Genomic DNA, 23,848 nt, shown 5'->3' on the forward strand with positions numbered 1-23,848 from the left:
CCAAGTTCGACCCCCCTCCTCCTTCCTCCCCCCATGACCCACCTCTTCCCTTTTCTCTCTTCCAAAAAATTGTGCAGCTGCATTTTTTTTTTTTTGCTAAAATGTTGAGGGGTGGTCGCCGGGGGAAGGGAAGAATCTGGGGTTGAGTTTTGAGGAGAGAGAAAGAAGAGGAGGTGGGTTGAGAAGGGAGGGGAAGAAGGAGGGGGTGGCGGGGAAAGGAAGGAGTATAGGGTCAGGCTTGACTGGATTGGTGGGTCTGGGAGGGCGCATGGGTGGTGGAGGAATGAGGAGGAGAGGCGGGGTTGTGTTTACAGAGAAAGGCAGAAGGTGGAAGAGAGAAAGAAGAGGAGGTGGGTCACGGGGGAAGGGGAAAAATGAGGGGTGGCGGTGGAGGAAGGAGGAGGGGGGTCGGGCTTGGCTGGGTTGTGGGTCTGGGAGGGCGCACGGGAGGGGAGGAAAGAGGGGGAGGGGTAGGGCTGAGTTTGCAGAGAAAGGAAGAAAGGAGAGAGAGGCGTGTGTGTTTTTTCACATTGTTTTTTTGTTTTTTTTATTAAGAGGTGTGTGCAAAAAGAAAAAAAAAATGTGTGCGATAGTAGCCTTCTATTTTTAAAGTGCTATGTATTACAAATTTTAACGTATCCAATAAAAACTTACAGTTTTCTTTTGCAAAATCTACTTGTAAGATGTTCAATGTTAGGATCCTAAACATTTCACCTCGCTTCTTGATCTCAAGTCTTCTCTAGCTCACTCTATCAACATTAGTTCAATAGTTCGATGGCATCCCTTTCATTCTTTTAAGGTGACTTTCACTCATCTATCACTTATCTATATATACACTTGCAATATCATTTACTAATATTCAGTTATTCGATGCCCCAAGACATTCTCAGTTATCAATTAGTCTAGTGCGTGAAAGCTGGTCCAAGACATTCTCGATTATCAAAAATATTCAGTTATTCGATATTAAATCTTTTTATTTTTTTGTACAATTGTGTGATGAAACTTTTTTTTTTCTTATCAATTAATGGAAATCTATGGGTAAAACTTGCTTTTTACAAAACCGACTTATAAGAAAGGATGCTCGAGAGCTCATATACGAGGTCAAGACCTTTTCTTTTTCAATGTAGAATATTGGGTTTTTTTTTTTTTTGGGGTAAGAATATTGGGTTTTGAATTATAATTTAGGTTTATAGATCAATATAAAATAAATTTTTAACTATATTAGTTTATAAACCAAAATCTAATAAAACATTTAGGGCATCGACCAATTTTTTTTTTTTTTGGGCTTATAGTCTTTTTGATATTAACATCAACTAATTTCAATTATAATATTCGACACTGTTGTCTATGTCGTTTATTGTCGCATACAAGAAAATCTCTAATATCACATTTGTTTCACGCTTTGGACACGATGTGCGTTGATAAAACGCTAAGCGCATCTATATTCTATAAAAGCCCAATGAAAAAAGACACAAACGACGACGTTCCCGCTGGTCTTCCCGCAGTGTCGTTTTGTTTTCTGAAACAAAAAACCAGGTTGCAAGAAGAGCTTCAAAGCTCGAGTGCGCGCGAGAGAGAGAGAGACTGATAGAATGAAGTTCAACTTCGACTTGCAGACGATAGCGGAGGAGGAAGGGCGGTCCGCGACACCCAAAGACGAAGTCGAGTGGGTCCCACTGCAGAACCACCCGGTCTTCACTTCCACCACCACCACCACCACCGACCCGGTCCACCAGTCCGACCCGGCTCCGGCGCCCCGAAATCTCTTGGCCTGGGACGGAGCCTCTCGCCTTTACTTCTGGGATTCCGACAAACGCTGCCTTCACCGGATCTCCGTTCGCCTCGGCGACCCTGACCCCACTTCTGTCCTCGCTGCTTCGCCCTCTAAGGTCGCCATTCACCACTCTTCCCCTCACTTATTTTTCTAATTTGTTTGTCTCTGTTTGGTTGCTGAGAAATTGAAGGGAAAGAAAGCTTGGAGCGGTGAATTGTTAGGAGTCTGTCATAGCAATGCCTGTACTTAACTGAGCTTAGTGAATAGGACAGTTACCTATCTAGCTTAGTTTAGATGATAATGGAAACTTTTTATCTGTTCTATCTATGCTCATGCACTACAACATGAACTCTTAGGCCGTAGTCTGCATACCCTATTTTTTAAAATCTAAAAAATGGACCATATTTTTTTCGATTACTTGTCTAATTGTAAGGTTTTGCATAGTTAGTTTGCGATAATGATACTTCAAATCATGTCTTGTTAGCTTTAACTGTATAGCTGATAATGCCGGTAATTCGATACTGGATAGGTGCTGCAAGCGGATGTAAAGGTCAATTTTGTGGTTCACAAAATCTCCATCAATAGGAATGGATCAGCATTACTCCTTTCTAGTTCAGATGGTCTATGCATTATGTATCTTTATGGGCGTACTTCCACCAAAGACAATGCCACCATTTGCAGGTATGATCAGAAAATGGCAATAGGGTATTCCTTTTGGTTTCATCTTAAACATGTTGGGTTAGGGTGTCTTTGAAAGCAACTTGAGTAGGAATGACTTCTAATTGTGATTGGATTTTACTGTGACGTGTTCATTGAGGCTTATTTTTCTGTGGGAACTCTTTTTGCAATTCCTGCATTTATAGTTTATTGTAAGGCAAAATATATGAAGCCCTCTGTTGTACTTTCTCACAGAATACATTGTAACTTATTTATTTTTTTCCCCAGAGATTCCTTGATCTGAATTTTTATTATAGTTTTGGATGATACCTTTGTGCCTTTGTTTATGTCAAATACTTGCTCTGGAAATTCATGTGCTAAGCTTGTCTTCCTGTGGTGGAGAATGTACTTATGGATAGGATATATCTTCTGTTTTATTGGACATTGTGTTGCAATTAGTTTACCTTCTAGGTTTCAAAACTAAAGATTCTGATGTATCCTCTTTTTGTTTTCCTTTTTTTTTCTTTTTTTTTTCTTATAAAAAAACTTACAGGACTGTTACTGCTGGTTCACAAATCTACTTAAGTGGAAGCAATGTCATACGTATACTGCAAGTTTCATGGCACCCTAACAGTGACACCCATCTGGGAATTCTTTCTTCTGATTCAGTTTTTAGGTATCAAATTCTTTTCCATTCATACAATATCAGGATGGTTTCATGTTGTAAACACAGATACTGGTAGACATGTTTATATTGCAATATTTTTTTGAGGTCTTCTTGGTTGATATTACATGGAAAATTATGGAATGATACAATGTTAAAAACATACTGAACTAATCAACGAGTAACGTTGTAAATGTTATGAGAAGGATTTCAATATAATGCAGTGATAACTGGAAAAGTATGGCATGATTTGGATGGAAAAGAATAGACCTGATTTGTTTCATTTATTCTTTCTAGGTAAATTAATTAAATTTCAATTGGCAAGGTTTATCTTATAGAGGCATACTATATAGCATGTGATTTTGTTATACATGTTGGAAACAAGGTTTCATAATATTTGCTTTCCAAAGTTCATATTAGCTTGTCTTTACTGGAAAAAAAAAAAGGCTTCATATTAGCTTGTATATATGGTTTTCTTATGCATATAAACCTTGTCTATGAGTTCGATTAATTTAATTCTGTCTTTAATAAATTATTGTGTTTTGAACAATTGGTATCCTTTTGTTTAATTTTTTATTTACCTTCACTTTTTTGTAGAATTTTTGATTTGTCTTCCGATCTTATGAAACCAGAGCAAGAGTATTACCTACAGCCTGTGCAACCAGGTAGATCCAGGAATGCCACATCAATTTGCCCCGTTGACTTTTCATTTGGTGGTGACCACTTGTGGGACTGGTTTAGTGTACGTTCTTCAGAAATTTGTAGTTCTATTTGCTTCGATATGCTCTTATTTGCATGGTTTTTTCTTGTTTAACCACTGATGCTGAAAGTTATGTGATACTCTCACTACCACTTATTGTGTTAATCATAGTGTTCATTTTTGTTCATATGTAATATGCATATTCTTGAAATAGATTGCAATGCTTTTGTTCATGTTTTGGCTCTGCTGATACCTTTTGAGACATGGAACTCTTTTTCTTGACTTTAATAGTTGTTGCCTTTTGCTATCAATTTTTCATGGAGATGTTAATTATTCTATTATGATTGTCCATAGCTTATCTTTGTTTTATTATAACATTTGTGCTGCCTGTTCATCTTCCATTATATTTCTATGTTCATTCTGATTAGGCAAATTGAATTTGTATGTTCACCCACTATAACCGTTCCATCATTTACTCATTCATATGTTATTGTACAGGTTTTCATTTTGTTCAGTGATGGTTCTGTGTACATCCTTTGTCCCATTATTCCATTTGGAAGGTAATTTATTCTTCATGCCCTGCCCTTTTGTATTAAATTTTGAAATGTTTAAGGCTTGTGGTTTTCTCCCTAGGGGCTACTACAGGTAGGAACCAGGGTTCTTTTTAATCTGTTTAAAAGCACATGATTCTGGATAATGGAACCATAAGGTTACTTCGGTTATCGTTATGTGTGACACATGCCATAAATTATAAAGCTGGATGCATCAATTATAGTCCCATTAGGAGCCTTTTTAAACATGCTTAGTTTATAGAGAACATTTTAGTTGAACTAATATTGTATATGCTTTGAAATTATATGACCTAATGTTCCTCCCTCTAAATCTGTGCCTCTGTCATATATAAGGCTGTGATGTTTATATCAGGCTGCCCATTACATGCTAACTGATCTTTATAATGGATTATGAGTATAATTAATTGTTTTATTTTGAAATAGTGTCTACAAATGGGAATCCATAGTAGAGATATACAATGATGCTCAGACATTTGGCCTGAAGTCAGCCAACTCAGTGGCTGTTAGAAATTCGAATCTAGCTATTTCTTGGTTGGAAGCAACATTTCCAGAGATTTCAGACCAAGCAACAGGAGCAGATCTATCTGTGATAAGAGCTCATCCTTATGCTTTATTTGATGCATCACTCTCATTGCAGGTACCTATATTCTCTTATCTATGGCATGCAGCATGTGGTAGTTGCTTATGCTCTATGGATACTCCTTAATAAATAAATTAGCAATGTCAAACAGGGCATGACATAGGTTTGATTAACAATATGTGTTGGACATCTACCCATTGAGCATGATCTAAAAATTTTAAGATGATAAAAATGAATCACATACAAAATGAGGTACCGTTGTTATTGTTTGATCTTCAATTATAATTTGGGCCCTACTCAAGTCTCATAGTGTTGGGCCGTAGGGTGTTTTGAGTTGGCAATTTATTTTTCAAATTTTGGTTGTGTTTATTGCAATCTTTAGAAGTTTACAGTATCATCTACATTATAATGTACTAGGGGCCTCTGAGGAAAGTATGTTGTGGTGATGATGAAGATTTAGCCTTACGGGGTGCTGAATGTGAAGGTAGAGCAGTCAGTTTTCTTTATAATTTAGTCAGCAAAGACTCAATTTTGGTGACTGCCTGGAGTGGTGGGCAATTGCAAATAGATGCCCTGGCTGATGAAATCCAGCCGGTCTGGAATGTTGGCAGCCCACCTCGCCTTCGTGTTGATTCCCGTGACCAGATTCTTGGTCTTGCAATGATCTGTGAGTCAACCCCAGGTAAGCTTTCATCTGTGAAGCTTGATCAACCACTTGATAGTACTCTTTGGTTGGGGCATTCTCCCCCTCTGTTGAGGCTGGCTATTGTGGATCTGGCTCTGCCTAGGAAAACAGAAAGTGGTTCTCTTATTATGATGTTTATTGATCCCCTCATGCCAGAAAGAATATACACCCTTCATGGTGGAGGGATAGATTCAATAGTGTTGCATTATCTCCCATTTACAAGTCAGTCCAGTGGCAAGAATGAGACCATGAGAACTCCTTCTGTGCATCCTGTTCTAAGTACGTGCCAGGGAGAAATTTCCTCGCAGTCTCCACTTTCTGGTTTTATGTCATTATCAGATTCATTTGGGTATTCATGGATTGTGGGAGTCACTGTTGCTCGGGAATGTATTGTGCTGGAAATGAAGACTTGGAACCTGCTGCTTCCTCTTCACGTTGATATGGCGAATAAAAACATTCGCCTGGAAGAACCGGAAGAGAAGGATATAGCAGATATCTTAAGCAAAGAACTCCTAAGTGGACCTAAGGTGGGGTTTCTTCCTCAGATCTCACCAAATTTGCATTCTGTTACTGCCGATTCCATTGATGGTCGATCAATGCTTCATCAGTACTTCAAGCTTTTTCATGAAAATTATGTGGAGTATGCACACAAGGTAAGAATGTACCAAGCCACTTTTAGCTGTTCAAACCTTTATTTTGTGTACACTATAAGCTATTTTACTTATTTGTTTCTCTCCCTCTCTCTCTCTCTCTCATGCACAAGAAAGACGGTTTATTTTTGTTGTGTTTAGATAGTTTTTGTACATTTCACAAGTTTAAAAGTTGCATGGAGCTACAACAATTTTCCTCCTTCTGGAAAGGATAAATTTAAGCTAAGAATCTGTGGTAGTGTGGTTAATTAAAAAAAAAAAATCACTGGTAGCAAATTAATGATCCATCTTTCTATAAAGAAGATGGCATAACACAACAGCTACTACTGCATTAGTAATTGTGGTTGATGCATGAGAAGAACCATTTTTACAGTGCTTGAGATGTCATTGAGTGTTGCAGTTCCATCATTTAAGGATCCAATTTTCAGGGTTGTCATCAGACTCTCCACCACTGTCATGAAATTTATTAACTCAGGCTGGTTTAATAAATTTTACCTTTCAATAGTTTGATTTGGGCAATATTCCTATGCTGTTTTGGATTTAGTAATGATATTTTCCTGATTTTGTGATTTTTTCCAATGTTCTAGGTTTACTTTGAACTCAAGCATCATGGACCTCGCTTGAAGAGGATAATTGATGACCAGCATGCTCGTTTAGGTGATGCACAACAGAAGCTTTTGAAAGTTGAGGAGAAACAATTGAAATTGGAGGACAGGATTGATTGTGCAATGCAGCTGCACAATCATCTGGAAGAGCGCTTGAAACGCTTGCAGAACTTGCCTGGGGCTCATAAAAAACCACTGTCCAGAGCTGAGCGAGAATTCAAGTCTGAGCTTGGTAATTATGTCCTCCTAATTTCTTATATAGTGTTTTTTTTTTTTTTCTCTATTTTACTGGTCCCCCAAATTGTCATAATACATTTCTGCTTATGTAATCAGCCTATAGTTTTAATTTCTTACTGTGATGGTTTCATATCTTGTATGGCTGGAACTACTCACTTTTTAACAAACATTTTTGTGGCTAAGCAGACCACTTTTCTGGAGTTGAGTTGGACGCATTGCGTTCTTCCATTGATGCCTTAAGTGCAAGGATGAGAAGGCACACACTGTCGCCAAAGGGCAATGTATCAAACCAACAAAGGATGATATCAAGGAGGAAAGATCATGTGCAAGATTCTCAAATCTCTCAGCTGAAATCCTCACTTGAGAAACTTTCACTGGTCAATAGTGAGAATTCGAAAAAGGTTAAGCTTGTTGAATCTGCATTAAGAAGTCAGGAAAGCAGCAGATTCTGAGACCTACTTTGCTTTCGAATCTTCGATTAAATTAAAGAACTCAGATGATGTCAGTTTTGAACCCGTGGACAGGACACATTCTGTCTCTCTACTAAGGGGTTGGCATGTTAAATGGTATTGCAAGCCAGATGTGCAACTTGAGTGGAAGCTTCTACAAATTGAAGCTGGTGCCACCAACAACTGTAGTTATATTCTGGCATGTTAGTAGTGGCAGATGCTCTGTTTAAGATAAGTACTTATTATGTACAAAAGCATTGGTGGTGGGCATAGATCTTTTGACAGTTTCTGTGTTGGTGATTTCTTAGGGGGTGGGATATGCTCTTCATTTTTGAGTTTTATATTGATATGCAAATATATAGCCGGAAATGATGGTTTTATATTGATCTAAACTCATGTATGAATTGTGTTGCTGACAGACACGCTAGCATGGGGCAAACGACTGAGTAGGGTCTTACTGTTCTTGATCAGCCTCCCCAGGCAATTTCTTTAGTTTTGTTCGAGGACTATGTGGGTCTCTCTAGAGCTCGCATAGTTTCCTCTTAGTTTGTTTCTTTTTTTTCTCTCTTATGGGCATTTGGCCCAAGTTTATCAAAAAGAAAAAACAAGAAATGGTCTGCATTATAATTGGTATAATAGTACCCTAGTTATGACTTATTTGTAGTACTGTTTTGTTCATTTTATTTAAAGATTTGTTTGTCTAGTTCATAGTATCGTTTTCAAAAGGCAATTTGAAGGTGTTGAACATGAAAGAAAGAAAAATGAAAAATGAAAAGAAGAGCTGAACATAAAACGAAATTAATTTTCTTCCTTATCTATATTGTATGTACCCAAATTATGTGTTGGGAATACGAGTTTTTAACTTTTTACATAAAGAAGATGTAGAGGATGGAGAAGAGGAGGAAAGGCAAGTGTTGAGGGCTTACCATGCCGCTGGCTGAGAGGAAGATCACAATTCACAACGGAGAGAGTATTGAGAGTATATTTAGGGATAAACTGAGAGTATATTTAGCGGGTGCAAAATCCAATTTGAACCATTTAGCTTTGACTTAATTCACAAGTTGGTCCATCTTTTAAATTTTTTCAAATTATAATGTTTTAAGTTTATTACAATGTGACCCCTCCATTTTACTTGACGAAAATTTTCAAATTTTATTCTAAGGTTTGAACTTTGTACTATTCAGTTTGACCAATACTTTTGTTGTGAATTGGTGTTAGGGTTTGGGGTACTTTTTGCCTCGGCTTTGTTGTAATCTCTGGGCCCACGTTGTCTGTGTTTTTATCATGCTCTTGTAGTCACATTCGTCGAGATTCTTGTCGCAAGTTTTGTGCAACAATCACATGCCACCATTGCTCCTCGAATTCCAGTTGTGGCTGCAAAGCACATGGTCACTCACAGGCAGGGCTTTAGTCCTCGATCATGCATGATGGTGATGAAAAACTAATGTTTGTCTATCATGGTAGCCTATGCATGATTTGCAATAATGATTCTCCTTCTATTAAGCGCATCAAAGCTCTGCACCCACCGATGCCTTGTGAATTATATGGACCATCAATCCCTCATAGTTTTGTCCATCTAGGAGGTGGAAAACTCTGCTTTGTTGTTGCCAAATTCCTCAGTTCTCGTATTCTTGAATACTCTGAATTTGGTGCTCAGACCTTTTATTCCGAACTGCTTGGTTTTCCATATTTCTTTTCTACTACTAATTAATCTTTGTCCATAATTTAGACTTTCTGTTATAGTTTGTAAATGTATTGGCAGTTGTCAGCCAATACATACGATCTTGCCATCATCATCATTATCTAAAAGACTGCCCAACATCTTAAACTTTAGCTTTTATGCAAGAAACCTGAACTTTTATCCCCTGCAGCAACCACATCAATTGAAACATCAATTTTGGACACCAAATGAATGGTATGTGCTGATGTGCAGCTAAAGGTTATACAAACTCAAGATGTCATTCTTTTCATTATTTCTTTTTCTACAACAAATTATTTAGCTGTTATGAAACCTCTCCCCATCAAAATTTGTAAATTGGTTCCTCTCGCATTTTGTACATTGTTGGACTATCATTGAATCAGTTGAGGTTTGCTCCTTCTTTCATCAAAGTTTGATGCCTGTTGGTGCATAAGATTAGAGTCTGTGAAGTTGTGTAGGGTGATGCTAAGGTTGTTATGCAACCAACAAAAGCAACCAAAAAATTAAGATTATCAAACTCTGTTTGCAGATGTACTAGAATAGTAACTAGAATTCGGAAGCTTCTTTATGGAAGTGGGGTAGGTCTAGGTTTCTTTTTTCTAGTAGTAATATTATAAAGAGTTAAATGATACTTAGTTGGGTGTAATTCTGAGTAGGGGATATGATTGAAAAAAAATGTGGTTTGTTTTGTCAATATAACTCTTCTTATAGAGGGCGACGTTGTAGAATTCCCTAATGTCCCGCTTAATTATGATACCGTAATATGTGGAGTTCAATTTTAATCCTCTACCTGTTCTTTAAATAATTTGAATTCCTTTTCCTTAAATCCTTTTTTGTATTAACTCTAATGCTTTCAAAACCTTCACTCGTATCCCTCTTTGTACTTGTACTTGTCTTTATTACTGTTTTGTGATAATGTTATATTCTTTCTATATTTTGTATTACTTGGCATATGAGCTAATGGATTAGTCAATTTATTTTATGGGCACATTTGTTTATTACTTATATCTGAATAAGAAGAAGCTAGTTCTTGGTAGAAGGCCTAAAGTTACGTTAGTGCAATCTATGTCTTTGAAACTGATTGGTCCAATTTGGATGGATCAAATCAACTAGATATAGACATAGCTAGTTGTATAAGGTTTTTTAAACACAAGTTGAACTCACTACTCGATCAGTTGCAAATCTTGTTGGTTAGTCTTCTTTCTTTCCATGTTCCCGGCCTTTATTAGCAAAAGAGAATAGTAAAGAGATGTCTCCGAACTTGTTCAAATTTACATGGATAATCTAATATATATGTACGTACACACGCATACATGATACATATTTGTCGTTGTATCTAATTCTGCTTGGCAGGCCGAGCTGGGTCATGCCTTGTTGTGTCTACTTGCTTGCTTAATTGTGATTTATAATATCTTGTTTTGATCTTACAATTGTTGTACTTGAGGATTTTATCAACTTTTGCTTTTTAACTTTGGAACAGGTAAGTTCACAAGTGAAAATCATACTCGGAGGACCATGCATTCAGGAGTCGACAAGAAATGGAATCTTTTTGTGACCTAGTTAATTTGGGATTGTTTGTACTGTTTATCCAGCTTATTAAAAATGTATGTCTTTTGGTCTGTTGGTCTCCCAGTAGCTCTGGATGAATAAAACTTAAGTGGATGGCAGTTGTCAGCAAAGATGTGAGAATGTTGGTGTTGGAGGGCTGCTTCGAAATGATCTGGATTTGTGGATTAAGGTTTTGTTGTGAATCTAGGCTTGGGTAACACTGTGGAGGCTGAGCTGTGGGGGCTGTTTAGAGGTCTTTCCCTCGCCTGGCATGAGGGTTTTCGTCAAGTCATGGTGGAATGCGACTCCCAATGTGTTGTTCAATTGATTTTTTCCTCAGTTGATGTGAATCATCCTCTCTTCAACCTTATTTCTTGCTGTCAAAGTCTCATCAGGAATAATGGGGTTTGCTCTATTAGTCATGTTTATGGAGAGGCCAACTTTGCTGCTGATTTCATGGCTAAGTTGAGTCATGATCTTGAGTTGGGTCTTCATGTTTTTGATTCTCCTCCCCCTTCCCTTGTCCCCCTCTTAGCTTCTAACCTCTTAGGTCTAGGCAGGGACACAGCTCTAGTTAGCTAGGTTGTCTCTTCTTTCTGGGCATTAGCCTGCCATGTAACCAAAAAAGAAAAATGTATGTCTTTTTTGTACCCTAATTCAATTTGACTTGTCCGTACTGTTGTGGGGCTTTATTTAAATATGTATGTCAGGTTGATCATATGATTTTCTAAAGGCAATTGATCACTTGTGAAATATTACTTTACTTGTGGCCCTGGTTTGTTGCAATAATGATGATTCAGGTGCCATATGCAATAAAAAAAATACCTAAATTGCATTGCTTGGTTAAGATTGTGATCTTTTCATTTTCACTAAAACAACCCCGGAGAATACCTACGCGTTGAACTATTTTAATTAGGACTTTCCATCGGTCGGTTCAGATCGGTATTTGGACTTACCAAACCAAAACAAAAAAATTTGGTATTTTTCAATTTCGGTATTTTTTGGTTTCGGCATTTTTGATTCAGTAATTTTTGGTAAATTTCAGTTTTCGGTTCGATTTTGGTAATTTTGGTATCAGATACTTTCGGTTCATTTTCGATTTACTTCGATATATTTTCGGTTAATTTCGGTATATCTTCGGTTTAATTATAATAATACTAATTATTATATACCAATATAAATTAAAATTTAATCAAATATAATGCATAAAATATAATGTTTGATGAATATATATTTGCACGAGTAGTATTGGTAATTTAGTATAGTACTAGTATTTTACCCTAGTAATAATATATACTAGTATAATTAGTTTAATAATATGTATTAGTACATATTCTATTAATTTAGTATGTATATATACCGATAAATATGAGTATATATATATATACATTACATACCTAAAGATGAGATTTTTATTTTCCTAAAAATAATAACATTTACTTTATTAGAGAATTGATTCTATATCTTAACTCACACTTTTGATAATATTAATATGATAACATTATACAATTATATTCTCTTATAGTTATTTAAGATATTAGTAGTTTAATATTTATTGTATCACTAACATAATAGTATTATATAAGCATATATAACTAAATTTTGATAATTTTTTCAATTTTTTCAGTATATATTTTGGTTTTTTCTGTAATAATCGATTCGGTTTCTTTCGGTAATAATTTTCGATAATTGGTCGGTTTACCAACTTTTTTCTAATTTTTTCGGTTTCGGATTTTCGATTTTCGAATTGTGAAAATCGGTATACCAAACCAAAAAAATTCGGTCAGTAGCTAGTCAGTTCGGTAAAAACCAAACCAAATGGCAGCTTTAATTTTAATAGATCGAGTGATGAGGAATGGCAGGAAAAGAAAAAGTATTGCTACTCGTTTCTGTTGTTGAGTAATCTGCTTGTTTGTGTGGGCAACAATTTGATTTTATTTTACTAATAAGCAAATTGTTGTTCTTTTTTTTTTTTTTTTTTGTTAGATTTTTTTTTTTTTCTGAGAAATGTTTAGAGTTTCCTTTTGGTCTTTAAATTAATAGAAAAGTTGACGAAAAAGATAACAGATGCCACATTGTCACAGATTAATCAAATTAGATAGTAAATAGTAAAAAAAAATAAAAAAATTTAGATAGTACAAAAGCACACCTTGTATACTCCGCGTGATATGTGAAAAAAACCTGGTTATAAGCGTCTCAACAGTTGAAAGGGATTCAGACAGAGTGTATGAATCGTGACCCGGACCCAGCACACAAAGTGAAGGAAGTGGATGCTTAATATTTGAGGGGCTCGAGGGGGAAAGTGCCCCTTGTCGAAAGAATGGTGGAGGATTAAGGTCACCAAGGCCAACGTGCCATTTCTATGTATCATTAATTCACTTCACTTTAAAACTTGAGCTCCACTTTCAAGTCTTTCCAAAGTGGGTTGGTGCTAACTTACACATGGTCATGGTATATGGCTAGTCCGAAGTTGGAATTGGATAGTTTACATAGTTGACTTTTGCTAAGTTTCATGCACAAAAGTGTTGTGTTTGGGGGGAGAGATAGTAACCCTTCTTAATAATCAAGCATGTAGATTATACTTAGGATGACAATATGAAGGCTAAATAGCTGCAAAATCTACAATAACCCAACCCTCCATTCCATGTTAGAAACTTGGAAGGGAAGAGAAATGACACAGAAAAGATAAGTAGATAACCTCCCAAGTCCTAACATTGACTAAAAAGATGCCCACTTAAACTTAGTTCCTATTGATGCTCGACATGTTTCTTTTACCAAATTAATTGATTTACATATACTAATTAATATAGTTTTATTGGGTTGGAGATAAAAAGGTTATTACAGCTCGATCTTCTACATTAATTTCCTAACTCATTTGCTCTCCTCCTCCTCCTCCTCCTCCAGTCCTTCTGTGTGTTTGGTGCTACTCTTTACATGACCCACACACATTCCGGCGCTGCACATTGATAGGGTACCTCTTCTGCGTCCTTGTGGTTGGAAAGAACACCAACTTATCGTCTTCAGCTGGAACCCAACTGCATACAAACATACAAAATAATGTTTTTTTGTTGGACTGTAAATTTGGATTACAAATTTTATTAAGAGTATATATAATCAATAGTATTATATTAGAAGTCCAATAATATAACATGTTAAACTACTTAACAAGAGTAAATTTCTCGATAGATAGATACCTGAAACGTGTGACGAAGTGGTGAAGGAAGACAGAGAGCTCTACTCTAGCAAGTTCATAACCTGGGCAGAGCCTTGGCCCCCCTCCAAATGGTGTGAACACATTTGCTGCTGGGCTGCTGTTGTTCTATACATACATATTCATTCATTTTCAATCATCAATTAGCTATAAATACAAAACGAAATTAAATAGGGGAATTATAAGAGGCAAAGAAGTTCAAATTTAAAAGTACCTGCTGCCACCTCCATGGATTAAAAGAGCGAGCGTCCTTGAAATGATCATGGTCTAGATGTACAGCACGAAACGATGCCAAAACCTTCCATCCTTTCGGAATTGTATAACCTGCTCGATTTCAACCACAAATGCTTTTATTTATGATGAAAAAATGATGGGCTTAACTTCAATATAGAGTTCATCTATAATACGGATGTTATATAACATATAAACAATCTTAATGGTTCACAAATCATATACATAATATGATATGAAATTAGTTGTCACCTTTAATATGGATATCAGTTATTGCCCGCCTAAATACCCCTCCAATTATGTTTGCAACTCGCAATGTCTCGTTGATAACCTAAACATTAGGATAAGAAATCAACACAGTTTTAAAAAAATACATTAAACACTAAATTTTTATTGCTCTGTCTCGATAAACATAAACAATTCTTAACTTGTATCAAGTTCTAATAACAATCACATAAGATCACCACATAATATTGAGTTTCGAATGCTTTTTATTTGAATCCAACACAATGTTACATTTTTTTGTTGGGTTAATTTTTTTTTTTATTGAAGAGACAATGATTCATAGTTAGGTATTAAAACAACAATAAAACTTACGCATTGAGTGAATGGCATTGACTTATAATCAACCCATTCAAGAGCCTCTGATGACTCCCTCTTTTTTGCCCTAATCTGCTCATGTTCCTCCTGCAAGGTGAAGTAAATACTTCATTTATTCAGAGCACAGAAACAAACATTTCTTCTTGGCCCAAAAAATGTAAATACAAATTATGGTGTCCCTGTGAGTTAGGAGCATAGAGAATAGTGAATCAAAGTCAATGACAATCCAACGGTGGAGCTTGAACCATCAAGTGTGTGCACGAACACCAAAACAATCCTAGGAATCAAAAAGGGCACACTAGGGTGTGCTGACTGACAACATTAATTGACATTACTCCATCCTTTACACCGTTGGATCTTTTGAGGTCCTAGAAATCGGAACCACACGATCCCCAAGGACCCAGCTTTAGGAATAGGGGACCTAGGGGTCCCAACCAAAGCCTTAAAGTATAAAGGAGGTTGGAATGACAGAAATACCCCCAGCGGTTGCACGTGAAGCAAGATTTAGAGAGAAAGGCTGAGGTGGTGTAGTCAAAAAGACCGAATCTGACAAGTATTTTTACAGCAGCACACAGCTTGAGGCGTGCAGTTTGGAAGGGCAAGGCCATCATTTTGTCCGTTGGTTTTATACGAATGTTGTTGCCCGGTTGCCCCTCTACTCTGACTTTTCGATCTGTACTTTTTTGCTTCCTATTTTGGTCACCTTGTGACACTTTCCAACACACACATTACCCCTGTATTTCCCACACTTTTTATAGGGGCATTTTCGTCTTTACAATAAAAAATAAAAGTATTATTGTCATATACTTATATCTACTTTTTATCTTATAATACCAAAAAATCGGACATAGTAAGTTCATTAAATCCTCATTAGAAATAACTGCATAATCCAGATACTGAGTTTTAAATCCACACACATTTTTTTATGAAGTGTTATAAACTCATCACTCTTACTCACATTCTAAAACATAGAAATTCTTGATGCAATAGAACATCACAACATTATCCTTTATATCGTAATGATATTCTTTTGTTTAAAAAGAAAAAAGGAAAATGTTACCCTCTAAATTTTGTGTAAAGATTGTAGATGGATGCGAAAAAGTGAGTGGTCGAGAATTTAGATAACGAAAGATGAAAAGGATAGTTAGGCAGGCCCACTAGGAAATGAATTACTTACCTTAAGTTGAGCTTGGGCCAGAGGTGTCTCGGTGAGAAACTTGACGGCCAGAGTCATGATTGTGGAGGTGGTTTCGTAGCCGGCCACCAGCAGAGCCAGCAAGAAATCGATGATTTCGTCGTCGGAGAAGGCGTTGTCTCCGCCCAAAAGAGCCCCCAACATGTCCTCTTTTCTCTGCCCTGCCTCGCTCTCTTTCCTCCTCTGCCTCACTATCAGCCTCAGGGCCTCTGCCACCTTTGTCCTAGCCTTCAAATTAAACCCAATCATCAATTAACACTAATTAATTCATTCATTAATGCAAAAACTATTTTAAAAGGAAATGGAAATTACTTTAATGGCCCTGCGGTAGGTGGTGGAGAAGAGAGGCAGAGGAACGGTGAAGAAGCCTTCAATAAGAAGGACGTACTCTTTTCTTAGGCTCTCAGTCCATTCACCTGGATCAAAGCTCATTAGCTGCTTCACTGCTAGCTCAAAAGTTATCTGCACATTATTTTAAAATAGAATAAAGCTTCATTAATTTAATATACTAGAAGCAAAAAAAGTGACACTAAGTATCACTATATATTATATACATGTGTAGGAAGCAAGCATCAAAATGATGACTCAAAGAGAATGATTTCATAGCCGTATACTTTTGTTTATAGTCATGTGCTAACGTGCACTTGCATGTATGGCACCCACTAGCCATGGGATCCGAGTCACCACCACTTCTTTGACGTGAACCATCAAGTATATATGAAGCATTATACATAATCTAATTTAAACGAAACTCTTTTTATATACAAAATTCCACCATATATTTTACAAGTTTTTGAGTTAGTCTAATTGATCAGAAAACAGAGTGGGATAATGATCGAATTCGGATCATGATAAGTTCAGGAGTTAATTCCATAAAAGAACGTCCGCCAACTAACTCATTAATCTTCTCATGAAACAAAAAAGAAAATATAGGGAAAAAAGTAAAAACCTCTTTGTCTAATTTTTGTTCGCTTTATGGATAAAAAAACAAAAATATATATCGTCCATTTTGGAAATACAAGTTTTGATTTTAGGACATGATATGTACCTTCTTGGCCTCTTCCATGAGAAGGACCCGGCCGGTCCAGCCATCCATGTTGAGCCGGATCAAGCGGTCTATATCATCCAAAAGGTGGTCCCGAATAATCGAAGAGTTAGCGAAGCTCATAGTGAGAGAATGCATTCGCTTGTGAAGACTGCCCTTCATCAGCAGCAGCGAGTGCTTTCCCAGCAGGTTGGATATGGAGCCCGGGTAGCTACTCTCGAAAAGCTTCCCTTCGTTCTGCAGAATGAACCGGTTCGTCTCCGGGTCGGCCGAGAACACGGTCGGCTCGCCAAAAACATGGGTCGTGAATATGGGCCCGAACCGGCTCACCCGCTCGTCGATGAACGGTTCGGGGTTCTCGGTCTTGTAGGCCGAGATCAGCTGCAGGGTCTCCCCTATAAAGGGGAGGCCCAGATTTCCCGGCGGCAGCCTCAGCCTCCGGGGGCGAGTGGTTCGGAGGAGGAAGAAGATGAAGGTGGAAAAGAGAGAAAGGAGTAGAAAAGAGAAAAGAAATTCCATGGAATTAATTTTACAGTCTCTCCCTAGCTCTCTCTAAGTAGTAGCTACTCTAATGGAGGAGTGTGTGTGTGTATATATATATATATATTTGTTTATATGTATGTATGTATATATAGATGGGGGTGTTGAGAGTTGAGAAGGTGATTAATGGAGGTGGTGGTGGCGTGGTGGGGAAGCACGCGGGGGTAATCTAACAGAGAAGAGGGGGTTGTGGGAAAGAAATTAATGTCGGATATTTTCGTATCTGACAACTTTTCTTCCTTTTTATTTCTCTCTCTCTCTCTCTCTCTCTCTCTCTCTCTCTCTCTCTCTCTCTCTCTCTCTCTCGTCTCTCGTCTCTCTAGCTATGATAAAACTGTGGGGGAAAGGGAAATATGGACTATGGAGTGGAATTATAGAGAGTTGAGTTGTGTGTGGTGTGTGTGCTTCATGTGGTATTTATGGTATGAGTGAGTCATAGTGTGAGTGTTTTGACCTTTGGATTGGGAGAGTGTATAAGTGAAAAAAGATGGTGGGTTAGGATGAAGTATTGGGAAAAAAAAAATTTGAAATGGAGTTCATCCTGCATTTGATCGAATTGCCGTTTTTGATCAAATAAAAATTGTCAATCATCTTCGAAAGATGATGATCTGCGTCTCAACTTAACCATCAGCTCTAATACTGTTTGTTAAGTTTATGTCTTAGTTAATTTAAAATCAAAGTGACTCAATATATAGTCTATATTCTATAATATATAAATTGAAGATTTATTACTAATAGCACCAACATATTTTGATATAAAAATTTCATATGTAAATAAATTTATAAAACTTGACTTGTAGTTAAGTTAGAAACAATATTATTACTTAAGTTGAGATTTAATATAATTAAAAATTATTTATCACAAGCAATTAAGGTTTAATGTAATTAAAGAGATCGAATGTCATCAATCATCATGCCTGCTAAAAGCTAATTGTCCCACCTGATTAATTCCAAGTATTGGCTACATATATTAATTACAGTGGAATAAATTAAAAGCTAGCAAGATTTCCCTTGGGATTTGGAATAATTGTCTTTTTATTTTATAGTTTTTAGAAGGATTAGCCTGAAAATCACCGAACCTCTTCCTTTCCATTGTTGTTAACTTGTTATTAATTAAAACAAAATAATTATGATTGGCATAGAAAACTAAGATCATCTGACGTGCTCGATCTCCTTGCAGCTAGCGAAGGTGGGCGAGCCCCACAAATGAAGCTTCTAAAAAAGATAATTTAAACATAGCAACCGGCGGACCACGTGTATACAAATAATGAGGATCGGAGTATGATGCAATTATAGGGTTGGACTTTAAATATGAGGTGATGATAACACACATTGCTCAATCCACATGGTCCCATAAGGAACATTGCGATCGATCTCTACCCACTACAAAAGGCACAACCCCATAAAAAGAAGGATCCCTATGAAGCACCCACAAGCCCTGTTTTATATATTAATAGAGATAGTAAAAAATTTACCTATAATAAATATATGAACTGAATTAAAATCTTATGAGATATATATTATCTTAAAATTAGAGATAAATTTATGTAATAAAATATAAAAATATATATATCATTATGCATGTTATTAAATTAAGATACTAAATCAACTATATTTATATTAGAGGGAAGTTTCTCTAATTTAAATAATAAGCTTTTCATGACACAATCCCATCATGCATGTGTTTGTGTTGTGCCCCTCCCACCTTTTTTCTTTTGGGCTGAACTATTCAACTCATAAAACACACCTTCTTCATTAATCCTATTCATTCTATTGAAGGTAAATTAAGCCCTCGCTTTTAAACATATCCTTGTAGCTCTCTCTCTCTCTCTCTCTCTCTCTTCTTTGAGAGATTTGTGATTCTCTTTACACTAAGCAACCTTGTTATCATTCTTTCATAATATACCATCCTAAGTGAAGGTACGTACATTTATATAGAGTGACTAGCTTTTTACCATCATATAGTTTGTCATGTTTATGACCTATTTATTAATTAATTAGATGATTATGTAATAGTATCATATCTGATTGCATGACCTGAATTTACAACTTCACAATGTAATATGTTATATATTTAGTATATCTAGCTAGTTGAAAAGCATATTTCCATATATATATATATATGTAGCTAGCTGTGTATGTGTGTGAGGAAATGATATAGCTAGGTTAGTTGTTTTGAGACATACAATACTATAATCCTAACTAGTTCGTAGCTATGATACAAATAGGAAAATATTTGGGTCACCCCTTGGAGGTACCCCAAGGTCACTCCTCTCCCCAAAATAACAATTTCGGTAATGTCGACGCATGATCGGAACCGTTCACTTTTTAGATCACCTATTATAGATCATCTCTGAAAAAAATCAAATCAATCGAAAATTGTTTGGTTATATAACTGTTGTCAATTAAGTAGAAAAAATTGATGGTTTTCAATTAAAAAGTGATTTTTTGACCAAACTGTTGATTTTTTCTATTTAATCAACAACAGTTATATAATCAAACGATTTTCGATTGAGTTGATTTTTTGCAGAGATGATTTATAATAAGTAATTTAAAAAGTGAACGGTTCCGATCATGTGCCGGTATTACCAAAATTATTATTTTGAGGAGAAAGATGACCTTGGAGTACCCCTAAAGGGTGACCCAAGTAGTGTCCATACAAATAATTCATGTCCAAAATGGTGTGAATATTCTTGGAACTAATGTAAATAATTATTTTAAAACAAGAAATAAATAAATAATTATTATATTTATAATGCAAAGTCAACCCCACCCTTAAGAAAAGTTACGACCCTAATTTGTGAGAGATTTTTTTGGTGGAACTAATTGTGAGACATTGCTCATGCAAGTCATGATCAAGGGGTGGCCTTCTAGTAGGTGAAGTGCCCCCACAACATCTCAATATCTCACGTGTGAGGTGACAGCATGTACCATTAGGCTAGTGAGAGGAAGTGACTACATAGTCTATATAGGTACACATTGTGTCCTTTTTTCTAGGGCCCATACCAAAACTCCAAAGTCTCAAACTATGTGCTTGCTACTAGCCACGATTGGTCGCTGTAATATCCACATTTGCACTAACCAGATCGAGAGTACATTAATGATCTCCTAACCAATTCATTTCCCCCACTAATCTTTTGGATCCAACATTCCAAGTTGGTACGGCTCCGTGCTAGCTCTTCTTACTGCCCACACTTACTTTCAAAGTAATTAATTTAGTGATATTATTTTTCAATTTCTTTGTTAAAAGAGATTTTAAGTTGGAAACTTGGAATCTTCTCTTCTCTCTGATATAAAAAAAAAAGTATAGGACAAGAGTTGTTAAGTTGCCACTCAGTTATGAAAAAAAAAAAAATTTCTGATAAAAAATTACATAAAAATTAATTTTATGTTATATGTACAAGCAAACAAACCACACGTTAAGACATATATAATCCCTCTTAATTACAGATTTTTAACTCATGGTCTGTCGTAGAAGAAAAATACTCTATGCATGTGATATAAAAGAGAAGTTTAATTATTGTTTGAAAAAAAAGGTTTATTTACTAATTTGTCTCCTCAAATTAATTTGTTTTTTCACTTTGTCCTTTTAAAGTTAGTTAATTATTCTTATTTTTGTCTCTCAAACTTTACAAATGACTCTTATTAAACTATTTTCGTCCAACTCCATCCATTTTGCCGTTAAAAGAGCTGATGTGGCACATCAATAGTAGATGCTACGTCAAAAAAGCTGACGGACTAATAAATGAAATTAATGAAAAGAGTCATTTGTAAAGTTCGAAGGACAAAGTAAAAAGCTTTAACTTTAAATGAACAAAGTGGAAAAAAAAAAATAGTGTCAAAGAGTAAATTCGTAAATAAGCAAAAAAAAATGCTAGCAAATCGGGTATTATTTATCAGGTGAAAGTTATTGAACACTAAAAAATATATGCGATCGAGTCTTAGATCTAATTCTAGCTTGACCTACGAGAGAGGCTCATGTGGGACATTGAAAATTAAGTGACACATATAGCCTTATATGTTTGCAATTGCCGACACAACTTTCTTACTGGTTCATGGATTTTCCATTCTAATTACCATCCGATTAATTTATAGTGAGGTCCAGATTTTCATTTTCTTTGCCTTTGCGGCACCACTAGGCAAAATTCATATACGAGAGATGGTTACATTTTTATGCTTAAATGTCACTGTACCAGCTATAAAGCCACAAAGGACCACGAAATCTTATCAAATCTTGGATTCATTTATTCCACTGTAATACAAGGGGACCAAAGAATTCATTCCTTTCAATTAATTTAAAGTTCAAGATTATCATATAGTTCAATATAAAAAATAAGTGATTTTTCTTTTTTTATTAGGAGAAAGAGAGGATTAAATTTGGGTGTATAAAATAATTTTACAGCCCTTCTTGCTGAACTACCCTATTAACTGGAAATAAGTGATTCATTTTACTGTTGATCAAAACTTTTATTATCGACTGCCTAAAAAGTCTCCAAAACATAAGAAAATCAACATTAATAAAAATATCAACTATGATTCTAATTTTTTAGATCTCACTTCATGTGAGCAGAATTTCATTTGCTTTTAGTCTCTTTTGGTGGTCAACTTTTTTTCTTATGAATTCTGTGTTCAATATATATAGTCATACTATTGTATATACGAGTCACTAAGATAGTAAATGATATAGTCAAATAACTCGATCATAATACATCATTTTCAAGCTGAAAATGAGATTCATATATATAATTTATATGTCACTAACTAGAGTGTTCATCAATCAATGAGTGCGGACTGAAATTTTTATAGTCATTTGGATTTATTCGGAGAAGTATTTGAGGAATTTAGCTGGTGTGCATGGAATGCAATGATTGGCCAATTCTCATCCATGAATTCTGTGTGTGTGGACAGATAGCGAAGGATATGAATTGGATGTGGCTTGCCAAGCAATAATGCAAGATCGATCGAGGAAGATCAATAATTGTCCAATTGTGACTAATCAGTCAGTAATTATTCAAAAGAGGGCTACCTTCACTCGTCACTTTCCTATTCTAATTTTGAATGTTACTTAATTTACTAAATAGATGTTTGGTTAATTTAACGATATGTATTTCACAGCAAAATGGGGAAACCTTTTCAAACTTAAAAATAAAAATGAAAAATATCTAAATATTTTTTTATGAATCTACCTTTCTTAATAACATAACAGGTAAGTATGTAAGAGAAACAAACAGAACAAATTTTGATCGGAATATTAAGGAGTGTAGGGAGAGGAGTGAGGGGTAGTCAAAGGTAAAGTTGAGATGGTCAGCTACTAGACACGAGGACTGAGGCACACGTGTGGGGTCTGGTGAATACAACAAGATCCCTATCTATCTGTAGAGTGAGTACACTTTTCAACGTCTGCCACTGACTCACTCACTCTTCACACACGAATGGGTGGTGTCAGAAGTGCACGTGCGATACGAGTATTTATAGCATTTGGAAATTGGGTCAGACAGTGACACTGACTCTCAGATCATTCACAGATTGAGAGATTGAGATATAAGAGAGTGAGAGAGAGAGAGAGAGAGTACTCAATCACTCCTCTCACCAACGTCCGGACCAAGTTCACATGCGCTCTCTACGGCATTTGTCTGCTGGCCAAATGCCTGTTTCTCTGCTTCTGGCATTTTCCTTCCAATTCCAAATTTCCAATTGATTGACAACCACCTTCTAACTTGTTAATGAAACTTGGTCATACTCTTTCAACCCTTGCTCCAATTCGATTTCTATCACATTTCAAATTCCTTTTAACTTTCATATTCAGATGAATAGGTTTTTTAACTAGTTTAGTGGCTTACTGCTTAATTCTAAATCGATCTTTTTAATTAAAATAAGAGTTTGATTTTCGTATTTTCAAATGTTAAGATACTTTAAATTATGTACTAACTTGTGAATTAATTTTATAATTATTATCTTCTTATGGGTTTGCCGTTTAAATTTCTCCTATGTCACTGATTGGTTGGTGTCCCAATCTTCCACATGCAGAGCACATGTGATATACAATCAATCAAAATGTGTTGGTACGTAGCTAGCTGCCATGTCTCATATCTAGCTAGGAGTGGAAAAGGGTACGGAGTTTTGCGAGAAGCAGAGGACGATGAAGATTCTTTTTATCTCTTCTTATTATTAGGCATCGGAGGACTCATTCTTTTGCCTATTACAAA

General features: G+C 36.0%; 2 protein-coding genes across 2 annotated transcripts; one reads left to right on the forward strand and one right to left on the reverse strand.

The window, feature by feature from the left end:
- Positions 1 to 1,506: 1,506 nt before the first annotated feature.
- MOS7 (nuclear pore complex protein-like protein) lies at positions 1,507 to 8,198 on the forward strand. The gene is made up of 9 exons (XM_086235182.1): positions 1,507 to 1,889; positions 2,304 to 2,455; positions 2,985 to 3,107; positions 3,693 to 3,837; positions 4,294 to 4,355; positions 4,791 to 5,004; positions 5,365 to 6,285; positions 6,870 to 7,119; positions 7,311 to 8,198. Exons 1-9 carry the CDS (start codon positions 1,593 to 1,595, stop codon positions 7,574 to 7,576), a joined length of 2,430 nt encoding a protein of 809 aa, XP_086091308.1. The 5' UTR covers positions 1,507 to 1,592; the 3' UTR covers positions 7,577 to 8,198.
- A 5,175-nt stretch (positions 8,199 to 13,373) lies between these two features.
- Positions 13,374 to 17,903, reverse strand: CPD (Cytochrome P450 superfamily protein). Its single transcript, XM_086235183.1, has 8 exons — positions 17,106 to 17,903; positions 16,370 to 16,519; positions 16,040 to 16,285; positions 14,860 to 14,949; positions 14,515 to 14,593; positions 14,246 to 14,355; positions 14,015 to 14,139; positions 13,374 to 13,855 (listed from the first exon to the last, which is right to left on the reverse strand). The coding sequence occupies exons 1-8, from the start codon at positions 17,619 to 17,621 to the stop codon at positions 13,744 to 13,746; spliced, it is 1,428 nt and encodes a 475-aa protein (XP_086091309.1). The 5' UTR covers positions 17,622 to 17,903; the 3' UTR covers positions 13,374 to 13,743.
- Between the last annotated feature and the right edge of the window lie 5,945 nt (positions 17,904 to 23,848).

The sequence above is a fragment of the Dryas octopetala genome, chromosome 3, assembly GCF_963921425.1.
Source record: "Dryas octopetala chromosome 3, drDryOcto1.1, whole genome shotgun sequence".
NCBI lineage: Eukaryota > Viridiplantae > Streptophyta > Magnoliopsida > Rosales > Rosaceae > Dryas > Dryas octopetala.